At 46.4% G+C, this 15679-nt stretch overlaps 2 protein-coding genes across 3 annotated transcripts; one reads left to right on the plus strand and one right to left on the minus strand.

Annotated features, from left to right (window-relative positions):
- Positions 1-417: 417 nt before the first annotated feature.
- On the minus strand, positions 418-8984 carry nln (neurolysin (metallopeptidase M3 family)). Of its 2 annotated transcripts, none has more exons than XM_079363917.1 (13): positions 8844-8984; positions 7507-7760; positions 6775-6923; positions 6282-6386; positions 5573-5675; positions 5331-5491; positions 4319-4454; positions 3552-3918; positions 2638-2839; positions 2371-2557; positions 2157-2285; positions 1915-2051; positions 418-1242 (listed from the first exon to the last, which is right to left on the minus strand). In XM_079363917.1, the coding sequence occupies exons 2-13, from the start codon at positions 7736-7738 to the stop codon at positions 1090-1092; spliced, it is 2061 nt and encodes a 686-aa protein (XP_079220043.1). In that variant the 5' UTR covers positions 7739-7760; positions 8844-8984; the 3' UTR covers positions 418-1089. The 2 variants fall into 2 exon arrangements, with proteins under 2 accessions (XP_079220043.1, XP_079220042.1); XM_079363916.1 differs by having other exon boundaries at positions 8758-8984.
- A 334-nt stretch (positions 8985-9318) lies between these two features.
- Positions 9319-15215, plus strand: sgtb (small glutamine rich tetratricopeptide repeat co-chaperone beta). Its single transcript, XM_079364974.1, has 12 exons — positions 9319-9409; positions 10909-11021; positions 11148-11251; positions 11351-11426; positions 12080-12179; positions 12476-12580; positions 12676-12814; positions 12895-12957; positions 13305-13342; positions 13424-13507; positions 14150-14270; positions 14352-15215. The coding sequence occupies exons 2-11, from the start codon at positions 10922-10924 to the stop codon at positions 14259-14261; spliced, it is 921 nt and encodes a 306-aa protein (XP_079221100.1). The 5' UTR covers positions 9319-9409; positions 10909-10921; the 3' UTR covers positions 14262-14270; positions 14352-15215.
- The last annotated feature ends 464 nt before the right edge of the window (positions 15216-15679 follow it).

Consider the following 15679-nt stretch of genomic DNA (forward strand, 5'->3'; position numbering starts at 1 on the left):
TTACAATATATTTTAATTGATCAATAGATAAATATTCCAGGTGACCCCATTTGGATCCCCTCGTGCAGTCCTGAACCCTGAGATTGGGAACGTTTGTCCTGAAGAGATGATGACATGGAGATCTGTTTAATTCTTTAATGCTCCTGATAAAACTCACTTCAAGTGATTTTTGATGGATTATTAAATATTACTAACCCCTCCCCACATTGGCTCCACTGTTTAACCACATTATTAATCCCATTTACTAAAAAGACAAAACAAATAAAACAGGCTTTTCCCCCCATGTGAGGTGTTTCCATTCAATTTAACCTTCTGATCGGTTTCCTTCCTCAGACACTTCTGCACATCTCCTTAAATCCATTGGCTTGAGAACTTTTTCTGCCCTTTCATTTGAGGTCTGAGAATTTAAGCAAGAAACAGGAGGGTATTTTTTTTATTGAGCACGTCTGTGTTTCAGTTCAACGGTTTATTTACAACAGTTTTACTTTTAGTGACATCACAAATAAAGTCAAAGACGAAAGAAACAATAAATTTATCACCAGATTCCAACTGTAACATTACATGTTCTTATCGAGGGTGAACTCTCATACAAGTATTTCCTGTCTAGTGGCGCCCCCTGGTGTTCACACTGTTTGTGTTCCTTCAGGAGATTTACACCTTCTTAAAAATATGCAAATCACTTCTTCAACAACCTGTTAATTACCTGTTCTGATCAGGGCTGAAGTAGAAGGGGTTAATAGACATGATCAAACACAGGATGTTGAATTTCCCCTCAGGGAAAAATAACTTTGTTGTTTTAATTTGAGGAGCTCTGACACTTATTTACACTGAAGAAGAAGACAAGATGTGACCTTTAATTAACAAATCACAGAATTAAAAAACTGTTCTGCTGTGAAATAGTGGAACACAACATTCATGAAATAAATCTAACCTGTTCTTCTCTTACTATAAATATGTTTTAAAAAAGCCACCTGTACACGTCAAGGATCCTCTGCACTGTATTCAACATGTCAACACATAAACAGGAAGAAATCAAGTAGAAAAACCAAACAGCTGAAGCATCTCTATCGGTGAACGTCATCTTCTATATTACACATTTTTTGTGTCCTGAGACTTCGTCAGTCCTTTGCACTCAAAGAAGGCGTCCTGGCGCGGGCTACGTCCCAGGAACGTTTGCAGCATGTCCATCCCATCCACAGATCCACCCGCCTCCAGAATCACCCTCCTGTACTCTTTTCCAACCTGTGACCGAGCAAACATCATCACATCATTTATTTGTTCTACACTTTATGTAGCAGGTGCTCTTTTGAGAAGCCTCGAGGAAGGATCGAGGACACAACAATCGGACCTCAGCAGCTTCTTATCGACATCAACACACCCTCAATAACGTCATTTAGTGTGAGGATGTTCGTGAAAGAGCCGGGTCTGAAACTTTCTCTTAAAGGTGCATGAACCCTGCAGCTCTCATGGAGTTTGAAAGTGCACTTTCCAACCAGAGGAGGACTGCCTACAGAGTGGACGAGTCTCGCTGGAGACCCTGCTGCAGAGGGAGCACCGGCGTGATGGCGGGAGGGAGGAGTGGAGCAGCTAAGCCTAAATGTAAAGCCTCTGCGGGACTACATAGATTTAGTTTAGCATAGTTTTATTTGAGGCGCTCGCCTTGGCTTCGCTCCTGAGCGTCTTCTGAAATAAAATCTCTTCTTTGTTTCTGAAAATTTAATTTCTTCATTAAAGATTCTCTTTAATACTTTCACGTGCAAGATTCAAACCTTGTTGGTAAAAGCAGATAAAACAAGTATTTGAGCTCTTCTTGTGTGTGTGTGTGTGTGTGTGTGTGTGTGTGTGTGTGTGTGTGTGTGTGTGTGTGTGTGTGTGTGTGTGTGTGTGTGTTACACAGTCATTCTCTAAACCCACCTTTGGATTCATTATGCCTTCCTTTTTAAAGCGGCTGAAGTAAATGTCCATGGAGTAGACCTCGCTCCACAGATAGCTGTAGTACTGACCGTCGTATCCTCCAGCCAAGTGGCTGAAACTGGCCGTCATGTTGGTGCCTGCAGAGGACCAATAAAGACATGTTTACAAAGTGCGCGTTTCAAACGAGAGATTGCAGATTATTTTGGACTTAATGAGGGAAGGAGGACGGTTTAACTTGGTACCTGGTGTTGCAGGAACACCGAGGATATCTTTGCAGTGATTAGCGAACACCTCAGCGGTGTCTGCACGAGAGCTGGTGTGCAGCGTCTGATCCACTTTACTGAGGACGACCTGACGCAGGTTCATCAGTCCTGCAGGAGATCAAACGCGTCAGCTGATTCTGAGACATTTTTTTTTTTTTACACTGTTGCAGAAACGTTACAGGTGGCGTCTGACCGGTGTTGGCGACTCTGGACGCGATGAGTTTGTCGAGCAGATTGTCCGGGATCGGGGTGCCGTCTTTGTAGTGTCGAGACATTCTCCTCAGGGGCTCCTTCTCCCAAACCCAGTTCTCCAGCATCTGTGACGGCACCTCCACGAAGTCCGTCTCCACCAGCGTGCCACTGAAGTCTGAAAAAGTGGTCTGACACAAACACACAGGACACTCCAGCTCTTGGTACGATACGGTATAAACACTTAAAAACAGCCGATTCATTGACCTACCTTCGAACAGAGCTCGTGCATAACGTGACCAAACTCATGAAAGTACGTCTCCACCTCATGGTGCTGGAGGAGAGACGGGAATCCTTTCCTGGGCTTGGTAAAATTAGCCACCATAGCTGCAACGGGAAGCCGGCGTTTTCCATCAGGTCCTCGGCAGCCTGGCTGCAGCCCAAAGCACGCTGCATGGCCGTACTTTCCTTCCCTGGTGGAAAATAAGGTGGCTAATGTCACTCAGCGAGACGGACTCTGACGTCGAGGAAAGCTCAAAGGACCACGAGCTGCTGTCAATCACAGGCTCTGAACGCTGATCAAAGCTGACAGTGTCCGTCAATAAATCAACAGGGAATTAATCGGGGCCTATTTCATGATAAGATAAAGTCCTCGTTTATTAGTCTGATGACATTATAAATCAGAGTTACAGTAGCAAAGGTGTTAGTGCAAGATTAACCAAGAAAGATAAGTTATAATCAATAAATCGATTATAGATCACAGACTGCTTTGATGAAGTGCAGCCTTGTTTATCTTTATTTCGCCGGACAGGAGCCTCTCTGTGTCGAGTCAGAGTGTCTTCCTGTTTGGTTTTTTTTTAAGCAGGCTGTAAACATGTTCATGTCTGCTGTAAAAACAGGCTGTTTGAATGGGTGTGTATGTGACTTCCTGTGCTGCTGCAGCCAGCCTCTAGTGGACACTCCAGGTACTGCAGGATGTTACACGTCAGCCTCAACTTCACATTTTAACACCGGGGGTTGCCGCTCTGTTGGGGTCCAAAGCAGACCTGCAAACCCTGGTTCTGGTTTTAGTTTTTTTTCTTGTTGTTACATGACAGTGAATCGTTTTGGAAAGTTAACCGTTGGTTGGTTAAGATTTTAAAGCACATAACCTCGACTAAACAACAGGTATGAGGCGCTCTCTACCTCGGATGCAGGTCCATGTAGAACTGGCCGACCTCCTCTCCCGTGTCCGTGTCCCTCGCCGAGTAAAGCTTGACATGTTCGTGCCACACGTGAGCGTGCTCCAGCTCTGTGAAGGCGAGGCCCAGCAGCTCCTGGTAGATCCCAAACAGTCCCTCCGTCACCACGTCGAGCGGGAAATACTCGATGAGTTTGTCCTTGTTCACCGCGAACTTGCACTGCTCCACCTGGTTCATGTAGTACGGTAAGTCCCAGGCGTTGATCTGTCCGTCGAACGGGACGCCCTTCATCAGACACTCCCTCTTCTTCAGCGCCAGGATGTACTTCCTCTCCTTGATTCCAACGGGCTTCAGGGTTTCATAGAAAGTATCTGCAGATCCAGATCAGATCAGATCAGATCACTATGGTCACACATTTTCACCAAGATCCTTGTGTTGTTGTTTATATTTCTATGATATGGAGCAATGAAAGGAAAGTTTAGTCTCATTTAGTTTACCAAATGTCAACTATCATCATTAGACAGCGACGCAGCTTGTACAACAGTTATTTACCCGACATATAGAAGGCATGCAGAGCGTGTAACATGCACTAAATGACAAGCATCAGGCATGAGGGGTCGTGTTCCTGCTTCAACATCTATCCGTCATGTGAATCTCACTGAGGCCGGAATCAGACGGCGTGGATCTCGCTCCTCTGTGACATGCGGGAGCGTTCGTGTGTGTGCATGTGAGGTGAGGCGAGGGGGGGGGGGGGGGGGGGGGGGGACGCACCTAAAAAGTCAGACACATTGCGGGCATTCTTGGCCATGTTAATCTCCAGCACATAGTTGGCATGGCTGCTGTAACCCAGTAAGTCTGCCACCTCTGCTCGGAGTTGTATCAGCTGCTCGAGGATCGCCGTGTTTACCTGAGAAAAAAAAAACAAAAAACAGGAAAACTCATTTATTTTTGCTCAAACAAGTTTCATAAATATTGATTCATTAAAGTGTAATTTAAGAGAATATACTGAATTTAAAAAAAAAAAAAAGATTACTGAAAAGATTAAATAACTAAAAAAAACATTTCAACAGACTGTATTTTACTTTATAAATATATTTGAATGAGGGCTGTCAAACACATCTTTAATTACACCTTTAAATATAAAATGATCAGGCTTTTATTTTGAAATTCTGCATTGTGTCCACCTTGTGTTTTTTTTAACCACAGGCTGTTCGCTCTGAAGACAAGCGCTGCACGTCCGTCCGTCCCGTCTCCATGACAACGGTCTTGTTGACAACAGACGCTGTATGACCGACACACGCTCCGGTCACTTTTTTAACTGAATGTTTTATATTTGTAAAAAATGTTATTTCCTGATCAGACACACGATCCATCGGAGGATGATACGAGGACGATCAAACATTTAGAAAAGAGCGCCGGGGACGTCAACAACAACTTTCTGAAAAGTTCAAGTTTGATGACCGTTCTTTCTAAATTTACATTATTTACAGTAAATAATCTACATATTAACCCTTTAAGGCCTTTTCTCCTTCTTTTGGTTGGTTACTTTGACGATCGAGCGGAAAGAAGAGTCAGCCATCGTTCAGCTTCATAACCCCTGAGGCTCCGCCCATGTTGCTTTTCAGGGTAACGTGAGTCCAGCTCAGGGATGGAAAAAATTCCAACCGGAGTTATTACAAGTGTAAAAACAGTACTGAGAAACGCGTCCACGAATAAACTGTTCCACAGGTCCGAGATCTGCCGAGTGGAGGAATAAACAGATTATCTGTCACCCTGCTGTTACCTCTTTACACCTGCTGTGAAAAGCCGTCTCCATCCTCCTCCTGCTCTCCGGATTGTGACACCTCTTCATGAGCGGGTAGTAGTGCGGGTACTCCAGTGTCACTTTATAGCGCCCGTCTGCCGTTTTGTCCAGGCCGTTCAGATAGCTGTCGGCCAGCCCGCCTTCACAGAGGACGACAGCGACACCGTTAAAAAGAACACACACAACGAATCAATGAGGCCGCACGGAGGCGAAGAGCGTACCCAACTCGTGCTCGGAGAAGACGAGAGACGTGTTGTCCTCGTTCAGATTCTGGTTGAACTCGATGGACAGTTCACTGATGAGTTTGGACAATCTTTTTATTTCCTTACAAGAGAAACAAAAAAATAAAATGTGATTACAGAGAATCAAACTTTAAAACTTAACACTGCTCCTCGTAGGGATGTTAAGCCTCCTGTGGAACGATGGATCGTTCATGTATAAGTCTGGTCAAAGTGCAGACAAAGACTTCACTGCTTTTCACTCATTCAAATAAAAAAACACTCGTCCAGCTGTGATGTTGCACATCCGACTGTCCTCATGTCATCACTCTGTCCCCTCCCTGTCTCTCTTCAGCTGTCCAAACTAATGAAGGACTGAAAAGTATCTTTAAAAAAAAATCAGACATAAAATAAAAATGGATGCACGTTTAGCGTTTTAGCTTATTTTTAAATAAATGCTTTTATGTTGTTTTTTTTACGATATTTGTATGAAGTGTATTTTACTAAACTTAACGTATAAAACTTTGGTCCATCTTAGCTGTTAGAGAAATAAAGTTGACTTGACCACACTGTATTTCTTAGATTTTTAAAGGTGGATACCGGCGGCTTGAGGTGAGATTTGGCGAATTTGGGAAAAGTCAGGTATCTGATAAACGAGAGAAAACAAAAATCTAAATGCGTGTGTTGAATTACAGATGGATTATTGTGTTACCTGTTGAATGTCTTTAGACAGGTGCAATCCTTTCTGCTTGCCTAAAGTAACAAGTCTGTTTAAATATCTCTTCTCCTCAGGTGAAAGGTCGTCTTGGAGCTTGCTCTGATAATAAAAAATAAAAAAGAAGAATCACATGAGACATAAGCAATACTTCAAAAAAAGGCAGAGACTTTATGATGTGTTCTTCTTTTTACTGCCTGGCAGCATAAACGGGTCAGATGGCGTTAGCTGGCACCGCTCAGATTCAGTTTCTTTCCAAAGCTAAATAAGACGCAGCGATGGGGGTCAAATGAGGGCACGATATCCCTGATCTTTACATAACACGGTTAATGCGTCAAACCCTCATACATCATATTTAGTCCCCTGAAGGTTAAGATGACTTTAACACCTCGTTAGAAACTAAGTGCACCAGAGATCCATTAAAGGAGACTTTTTTTCCACCTTCACGCTGATGTTGTTGTTAATGTGACGCGATGATGAGGCGGCGTACCTGCAGAGCGGTGATCCGCTCGAACACGTCCTCCCTCATACTTATCTCCACGTCGAACTCCGACAGTTTCTTGTCGGCGTCGGTGCTCGCCGTCCGAACCTCTTTGGAGGGACAAACGTACTGAGGGAAATCCAAGACGTGGCGTGAAGCTGAGGGGGGAAAAAAACCCAAAAACAAACGTGAGGCGTTTACAGACGGTTTACTCGTCATCACATCTCGTTTAAAGATTTGATTTGTTTATTGTGCTAATATGATTTCATTTGTCTTTCAGCACTGATGTTGATAACAAACCGTGTGTTGTTTTTTTTTACTCATCCTCAACGACTGAACTGGACGAAATAAACCCGTTTACTTTTTCCCAAAACATCACAGGGGCTTAAATATCGTCTGGTTCATCTTTCGTTACAGGCGACAACAGCGATAGATAATTGATCATTTTATGTTTTTGTTTTCTGAGAATTTATGCGCTCGCCACTTTGTTTTCTAAATGCAGTGATCGTTGCTTTGGGGGATTTGGAGACCCCTAGTGGAAGACATGTTGTATCCGCACCTTTAACTGAAACAGGATGCTTAGCGGTTTGATTTCCTGATTCACATTTGCTGCTGTCATTTGGAATAAATGTAAAATGTGATGAACTCCTAGAATAGCTCCGGTGGCCATGCTTGTGGTTATAACCTGGCACAGAGTGTGAAAGTGTGGCTGGAGAGTATTTCTACTCTGCATAGACTTACATGCATAATCCAGTTTGGCATTAGCCAAGGCTTTCAGGGTGTTTTCAACAGAGACGTTTTCTATCTTTAGCGCTCCAATGTCATCGTAAACCATCTTCACTCTGTTAATCAAGCTGTCAGCGGCCGTCCGGATCTCAGCCGGAGAAAGGTCCCATCTCAGGGTGTTTCTCCCGTTTCCCGCGGCCTGAGAGCGGTCTCTGGCAGATATCACGCCGCCATTATGGATGGTCATCCTCAGGACGGGTTTATAGACGCTGTAAAGAAGCATCACATTCAAACCAGTATATATATATTTAGTCATAAGAGTACAAAAAAAAGGTGCTTTCTTCAGCTGAGTAGTAGAGTGTTGTCCCTGTGTGTCCCTGCAGGGGGCGCTGGAGTCCCGGCGGCGGCGGTCTCCGTGCTGGAAATGCTGTCTCAGGCTAACTTTGAGTCAAGCTAACGACAGGCTGAGAGCTGAGGCGGGTTTTAAGCCTCCTGACAAACCGTTACACGGTGCCCACCTGTCAATCAGCTCAGCTACACGCCTTATTGTGAATAACTCTGATCCTTCATCCAATCAAAACTGCCGAGTCATCAAAACATTCCCCCAGACATGAGCTAATCACACCTATTTGGTTTTTTGAAGCAGGCTGTAAACATGTTCATGTCTGCTGTAAAAACAGGCTTTTTGAATGGGTGTGTACGTGACTTCCTGTGTTTCTGAAGCCAGCCTCTAGTGGACACTCGGGGAACTGCAGGATGTTACACTTAAGCCAATGTTGTTTTAAAGGGGGTTGTTTTCGTACATGGTGTTTAAACATAATCCTAAAACAAAAGCTACTTTCAGTTTGTCAGTTTCTCTAAACTCCGACACAGCAGGACTTGGTAACAGGTGGAACTGATCCGAGCAGTAAATCGTTCAAGGTCGTACGTGGAATGAGCTCTGCATATTTTCCGTGCTAAGCGGTGACCTTAAATTTCCATGTACAGTCTGTGTCCGGTTTCATGGCCTGGCATGGATCGGAAGCTGTTCAAAAAACAAGTCCAGACTGTAAATGAATAAAGCAGCTGTGATAAAAAGCGCAGCCAAAACCTTTAAACTCTTATTTTAATTATCCAAATGCTCCAGTTACACATGTTTGAAATGTTTCGCAGGTGCACTTTTAAATGAACCACATATGAGTTGACTGTAACAGTAGCCCTTCAACAATGTGCCACACAGGTGTTAGATAAACAGAGTAAACACTGCAGCTGGTGAGTGAAGCATACCTGCACACTGTTCTGCAGACTCTCAGTGCACACATGCTGCCTGCGGGTTCATGCGGGTTTCACACAGCCTTTTCTCCTTCTCTTACTGTCGCTGTAAAGTCCCAGCTGCAGCTGAACTGGACACAATGTCAGGCTCCCTTCTCCTCTCTCACATGTGGGGAAATGTTTCTCCTCCTCATTTCCGCAAGAAGCTCGCAGAAACCAGCGATGGGAATTTCAGCTCCGCTTAGTGAGCCAGACTTTCTGTCCAAGCTCTGAAATAAGATCCGGATCTTCATCTGCACTAACAGTTTTGCTCCTTCATTGTGTCAGAACAAAATCATGCCTTTAAAGAAAATGGTCACATTAAACTTGCCTTATTGTGTGAAGTTTTTTAATGGATTGTTGCTGTGATGGTGAGAGAGACTCTCAGGTTACCCAAAGAAATTTTCAAAAACCCTGTAAAAGTGTTTTTGTCACAATAGTTCCCCTTTAAAAATTAAAAAAATATATATCTTCTGTCTCTTGACAACAGAGGTTGGCTCTTTGAGCCTACTCGTTCGCCGGAGACACATCTCTGGCGCATGCGCAGAGGATGAGAATTCGCTGTATGTATCGGAGAGAAATCCTCATGACGCGGTAGCAGACAGCAGACAGCTGGATCAGAGCTCAGGTAGGTGGGCGGGGAAGGATGGGGGACACCGACCAGCACCCTTTGAAACTGTGTTATTTATAAATGAGCTTCAGGGATGGGGGGTCTCAGGTTGACCTTTCTGTCATCTCCTCGCGCTGTTTTTCTGCCTCCCTTTGATTGTTTCCGCCAGCATCAACACGAGCTGCACAGTGCGCGAGCCTTGTTGTTGTCGGTGCACGCGCTTTTTAGGGATTGGATCTGCTGCAGCCGAGCTCACCTCCTAAATGAATTCTATGTGTTGTCATGTAATGCCACCTTAGTGATTAAAAACACCTCTCGTGCACCGTTACGTTATTACATCACAGCTTCTGCATCACTGCATGTGTCAACACACACACAAACGCACGCGCTCGCACGGGGAGGAGGACTGGCTGCGTGACCATAAGGAACATAACAACGCCAGGCTCCGGCACGTGATGACGGAAATACGAGGCAGTGTGTTTGCACCTGTGCATCATTTCTCCACGTGCGGCCTTCTGTTGCACCCTGCTGCTGCACTAATACCCCGGATGGGAGCTGAACATGGCTGTAAACAGATGCAATGTGTTTGTGTGATAAAGAAGAATAGCTCACTCTTTCATGTCATCCTTCTTTGAGTTGTCTTGGAAACAGCAGCCAGATGCAGCAGCAGCATCCTCATTATGAAGAGTAGCATGTAGGCTGCGTTCATCTGTGAGGAAGCCTCCAGAACAAACACAAACACAGACAGGAATAACTGCTCAGTTCAATCATCCAACCAGAAGAAAGAAAACCACTAAAAAAGTACACCTCATATTTCATCATCCAGGGGACAGGAAACAAATCGATTAAAGTCGTCCTCTGGAGCGGCGTTTAACCTGCCGATCACTCGACACAACTCAACCCGAACACGACTGTGCACCTCTGCTTAAACCTCACTGAACATTGAAACACACTCTGCAGGTGTGTGAGAGAAGAAGACAAACAGACAAACATCAGAGAGTCAGAGAGCAACACAAGCGAGGATCAAGAGAGGAGGAAACAGCTTACAGGTGCAGACAGGAAGTGACCAGAGGTGCAGACAGGAAGTGACCAGAGGTACAGACAGAAAGTGACCAGAGGTGCAGACAGGAAGTGACCAGAGGTGCAGACAGGAAGTGACCACATGTGCGGACAGAAAGTGACCAGAGGTGCAGACAGAAAGTGACCAGAGGTGCAGACAGGAAGTGACCAGAGGTGCAGACAGGAAGTGACCAGAGGTGCTGACAGGAAGTGACCAGAGGTGCAGACAGGAAGGGACCAGAGGTGCAGACAGGAAGTGACCAGAGGCAGAGTTCTAATCAGCATCAAAACCATCCTAGTTATCGTCATCATCCAGAATATAACTCAGTGTGCATCATCTCAGGATGGTGTTTTCTGTCCTCAGAATAAGTCACGTATCTGTTCTGTGTGTGTGTTTGGTGTGTATTCACTGCTGTGTCTGTCTTCCTCTTCCTCTTCCTCTTCCTCTTCCTCGGCAGTTTCCAGGTAAAAATGGCCGTGGAGAAGCGCCTGGCGTTCTCTATTGTGCAGTTCCTCCGAGATCAAACCCGCTGCGGCGCTCTGAACTCTGATGAGCAGGAGAGCCTCGAAGGTAGGCCGACAGGACGAGCGTCTCACAGGAGGCGGGGTTTAATCCCGCCAGGTTGAATATGTGGACTCGACACAGGTCACACTCACAGGTCTAATCTGTCCCACACGTGTGATTGTGTCGCTGCAGTTGCCATACAGTGTCTGGAGACGACCTTTAAGATCAGCTCCAGTGACTGCCACCTCGCCGCGCCGCAGCCTCTGACGGAGATATTCCTCAACTCGCTGCTCAAGGTGGGTGCTGCACCATCCGAGCCGGCCGACACTCAGACATCCATCAGGAGCGTCATACAGTGGTGTTGACTTGGAGCTTCACTTTGTTTCCTTTCTCAGAATGACAATCTGACAGTCCCGGAGAGCTCTCCGTCTCCAGAGGACACGGAGCGAGCAGAACAGCTGAAGAATGAAGGTAATCCTCAGGTTCACTTCACCGTCAGTGCACCAGATAGAGAGAGAGAGAGAGAAAGAGAAAGAGAAAGAGAGAGAGAGAGAGAGAGGGGGGGGGGGGGGGAGAGAGAGGGGGAGAGAGGGGGAGAGAGAGACAGAGGGGGAGAGAGAGACCAAGACCAGGACTAACACGAGAAACCATCACTGTTTTATAGGACGTTTCCTCTTTGCTGTGCACGAGTTTTCAGATTGACTTCTGTCCTGGCTCATTTCAAAATAAAAGCCCGGGCTGTAAAAGTTTACGGTCATAGCTGCAGCTCAGTGACGCACTGTGATACTGGAGCTCAAACTTCTGCTTCAGAGTGAATTATAAATATGATGCAATCCCAAAAACACAGAGGAGCCCCGAGCTGCTTTAAGGAGGAAACGTGGGAGGTGTGCAGCTTCCTCCACCTGCAGGAGGATTTATGAACGGCTCCGTTTGCAGAGCTTGATCTCTGAGGGTTTTAAAGAAGAACATGAACGTGTGAGAGCACGCCGCTGCCTGACAGAGCGCCGAGTGCGTCCTCGGTGCTCTCCAGCAGGATGTCTGATCCTAAATGTTGAACACCGTTAATATCTACCATCTTAAATCCCCGGTGGGTTTTAATAAGCGTCTCTTCCCTCCACTCGTAGGGAACAACCACATGAAGGAGGAGAACTACAGGTGTGCGGTGGAGTGCTACACGAAGGCCATCGATCTGGACCTGAGAAACGCCGTTTATTACTGCAACAGGTGTTCACCGCACGTGTGTTTCTGTCAGTCAGAGATCTCAGACTGTGTGTTAGGATGGACGCAGAATCAGGGATCTGGAAGGTGAAGGCTAACGATTCAGAGCGCCCCCTGCTGGCTGACTGACGTCACAAACCTTCTCTGTTCTAAGAGACGAAATTATAACTTTAAAAATGCATGACATGTTTTTTTTCTCGTTATTTATTTTTGAGCTTTTATTTTGGAGATCAGGGAGAGAGAGGGAGGATCAGTGGCGTGTTATTGGCATGTTAAATGTTTGTGGCTGTGACTCTCCACAGAGCTGCAGCTCACAGTAAACTGGGAAACTACACGGACGCAACCGGCGACTGCGAGCGAGCGATCGGGATCGACCCGTCCTACAGCAAAGCGTACGGGAGGATGGGGTGAGTTTGAAACCCTCCGCTCTCTCTCTCTCCTAAACCTTCAACTCCAACGTCCAACTAAACTCACGTCTGGCTCTTGTCGTGGGCGTGTCCAGCTTGGCGCTGACCGGCATGAACAAGTACCCGGAGGCCATCACCTACTTCAAGAAGGCGCTGGTGCTCGACCCCGAGAACGACACGTACAAGTCCAACCTGAAGATCGCCGAGCAGAAGCAGAAAGAAGCCAGCAGCCCGGTACGTAGAAGCACGGCGAGTAGCCAATCACAGCTCAGATCTGAAACACAGCTGAGACTTTTGCTTTTGTTGTGACGCAGATCGCTGCCGGGCTGGGATTCGACATGGCGAGTTTAATCAACAACCCGGCCTTCATCAGCATGGTAATGCTTCTGTCCTGCAGACATGTCTCATGCTTTTTTTTTTTGTCTCTGGCGAGTCTGTCCCGTGAGCGACAGTGAGGTCGTTCATCCGCCGAGTTACTGTCGAGCGGAGAGGTCGGCCTCGTTAAACGACGACACGTGGGAACGTCTGCTCCTGCAAGCCCGACTTTCATTACAGCAACACTGTCCAAGACAGCTGTGTGTGTGTGTGTGCGTGTGCGTGTGCGTGTGCGTGTGTGTGTGTGTGTGTGTGTGTGTGTGTGTGTGTGTGCGCTCTAACAGCACCAAATCAAAACAAACTCTCCCATGTCGGTGGAAATAAATCGTCCTTTGTTTGTCGTCTGCAGGCGGCGAGTGTGATGCAGAACCAACAAGTCCAGCAGCTGTGAGTGTCACTGTCGACTCTTTGTGTTCGATGTTGTCTGTTGTCTTCGACTCACTGTCACCGTGTCCCTGTCACCGTCAGCATGTCGGGGATGATGTCAAACGCAGTCGGGGGTCCGGCGGCGGGAGTGGGAGGACTGTCGGACATCTCCAGCCTGATCGAAGCGTAAGTTTCCCTTCAGTCCAGATGTTGTTGTTTTTATGTTTTATTGAAGATGCAGCTCAGGGTGAACGTCTCAGGTCCTTTAGCTTGATGCTAACACATAATGGACTTTGCCATTGAGAGGCTAACCGTGATCCATCCATCCGTTTTCTTTCACTTCCAAGTTTGGCTCGAGGTGGCAGCAGCAGGCTTCCCTCTCTCAAGCAGAGTTTTGCAGCTCCTTCCTGTCGGGGGGATTCTGAGGTTCCAGATGTTCACATATAATCCCCGACGCGATGCTCGGGGTCTCAACGGAGCGCTCCCACACGGAGGCGGGCGTCAGCATCAGATAAACACGGAGGTGTTTGAGCTCTAACGGTCTCACAAACGAACGTCAGGAGAACATGGGATGCTTTGATGCTAAGCTAACAGCTAGCTGAGCAATAAAGGGAAGAATGAGGTTTTCAGGCTGCCATGTTGGGAAGAGGAGCTGCTCGTTTTCCGTCCGACATTTTTAGACTCAGACTGATGCAGGGACAATGTTTCTGTGAAGTCGGTCCCTCCGGGGGAAATACTCCATGTTATTGCCTTTATTAAAAAGGTGACTCTGTTCGTTGCTGCGTGGGTGGAAAGTCATTGAGCGGAGTTGCGTAACGTGTCTTTCAGGGGGCAGCAGTTCGCCCAGCAGATCCAGCAGCAGAACCCTGAGCTGATCGAGCAGCTGAGGAACCACATCCGGAGCCGCTCGTTCAGCGGCAGCGCCGAGGAGCACTCCTGATCCACGCAGGTCATTTCACACTCGAAGCCCGACTGTAAATCAAAAGTGCAACACGACAGCGAAACTAACACGACTCTGTTTTCATTTCAGCCTCGATTTTCTTCTTTTTTTTTTTAAACAAGAAAGGGCAACCATACGGCGCGACTACAATCTCTACACCCATTTCTTAACGTCAAATCCCCGGCAGAGCTGGACTGAAGAGACGAGGTGGGGTTGAAGGCACTTTTACCGTGACTTAGCGGGCCCCGCAAAGCGGAGCGGCGAGGGGCCCCGGAGAGCGGACCACGACATGAAGCATCCCCACACATCAACACGATCAACATCCAGAGACAAGAACTCAAGAATCCCGCCGACCGCGAGACGCCCCCCCCCCCGCCCCTTCATCTGTGTTTTCTCAACGTTAAAGCGGCTTCACGCGAGGAGGACCCGCGTGCGTCGCCACGGTGATTCACAGGAGGCGTTTTTTTTCGGGAGGAATGTACTTTTACAGCATCGCAGGGAACATTTCAGCTTTTTCATCGATCATCAGGTCGACTCTCACACGCTCGTGTGGCGTGAGGGACAAAAGGTCACAACTCACTTCACGGCTTTTTAGACGAACGCCAAACGACAGTTTGACTTCAGACAGGCGTCGAATTGTCCCGCAGTGTTTGCAGCCTGCGTCATGTTGTTATTGCACTTTAGTAGAAAGACTAAATACATGTCCTCCCCTTTAAGAATATTTATTGTTCAGTCAGCGGTAACAAAGTGTTCCGATTGTTTGTTCTGCATGCTCTTAAATCTGGTATTTGAGATCAGACGCTTTATGAAACAAATAGATAAACTAAGGCAGCACAATGTTTGGTGGAAAACATGTGAATAAACATGAAGAACTAACGACACGTGTTCTTGTGTTTTCATTGGACGTGAATTCAAGATGTGAGGTTGAACGAGCCGAGCTGTTTTTTTTTATTATCACAGGAACAGATTTTTGTCTGGGTCAAACTTTTCATTCTTTTTTTTTGGTAATTTGGGAGCTACGTCGTTGGAGCAGCAGCAGTGGGTTTTGGATCTGACCTTTGACCTTTGCCTGCATGCCATCCCAACATACTCTCCTCCTCGTGTTTCCTGTCTCTCCTCAGTGCTCCTAGTTAAGGCCAAAAAAATATAACAAAATAAAATATTAGGGACAGAATTTAGAAACAGTTCAGAATCCAAATCCAGATTTTTTAAACGGAGGATTTTTTTCGTAGATTTAAGTCACTAATTGGAAGGGTTGTTAAAGTTGCAGAAAACTCCCGACCTTCCTTGGAGGAGATGCATGTTTGAGCTCTAAACAGTGGAACATTTTACTCGGAGTTTCTCCTCCAGCCTCCTGCAGAGAGTCAGAGTGAGGCAGCAGGATATAATCAGGAGAGTCTATTCCATGAGTCATTAAA

Source organism: Symphodus melops (genome assembly GCF_947650265.1).
Source record: "Symphodus melops genome assembly, chromosome: 16".
NCBI classification, from domain to species: Eukaryota; Metazoa; Chordata; class Actinopteri; order Labriformes; family Labridae; genus Symphodus; species Symphodus melops.

Excerpts from the sequence above, each read along its gene's own strand:
- sgtb (XM_079364974.1), top strand. The coding sequence starts at position 10,922 with ATGGCCGTGGAGAAGCGCCTGGCGTTCTCTATTGTGCAGTTCCTCCGA. Across the intron at positions 12,180-12,475 it reads GCCGTTTATTACTGCAACAG|AGCTGCAGCTCACAGTAAAC; the intron begins GTGTTCACCGCA and ends GACTCTCCACAG. Across the intron at positions 12,581-12,675 it reads AAAGCGTACGGGAGGATGGG|CTTGGCGCTGACCGGCATGA; the intron begins GTGAGTTTGAAA and ends GGGCGTGTCCAG.
- nln (XM_079363916.1), bottom strand. The coding sequence starts at position 8,792 with ATGTGTGCACTGAGAGTCTGCAGAACAGTGTGCAG. Across the intron at positions 4,455-5,330 it reads TTCACAGCAGGTGTAAAGAG|GTAAACACGGCGATCCTCGA; the intron begins GTAACAGCAGGG and ends TTTTTTTCTCAG. Across the intron at positions 2,840-3,551 it reads TACATGGACCTGCATCCGAG|GGAAGGAAAGTACGGCCATG; the intron begins GTAGAGAGCGCC and ends ATTTTCCACCAG.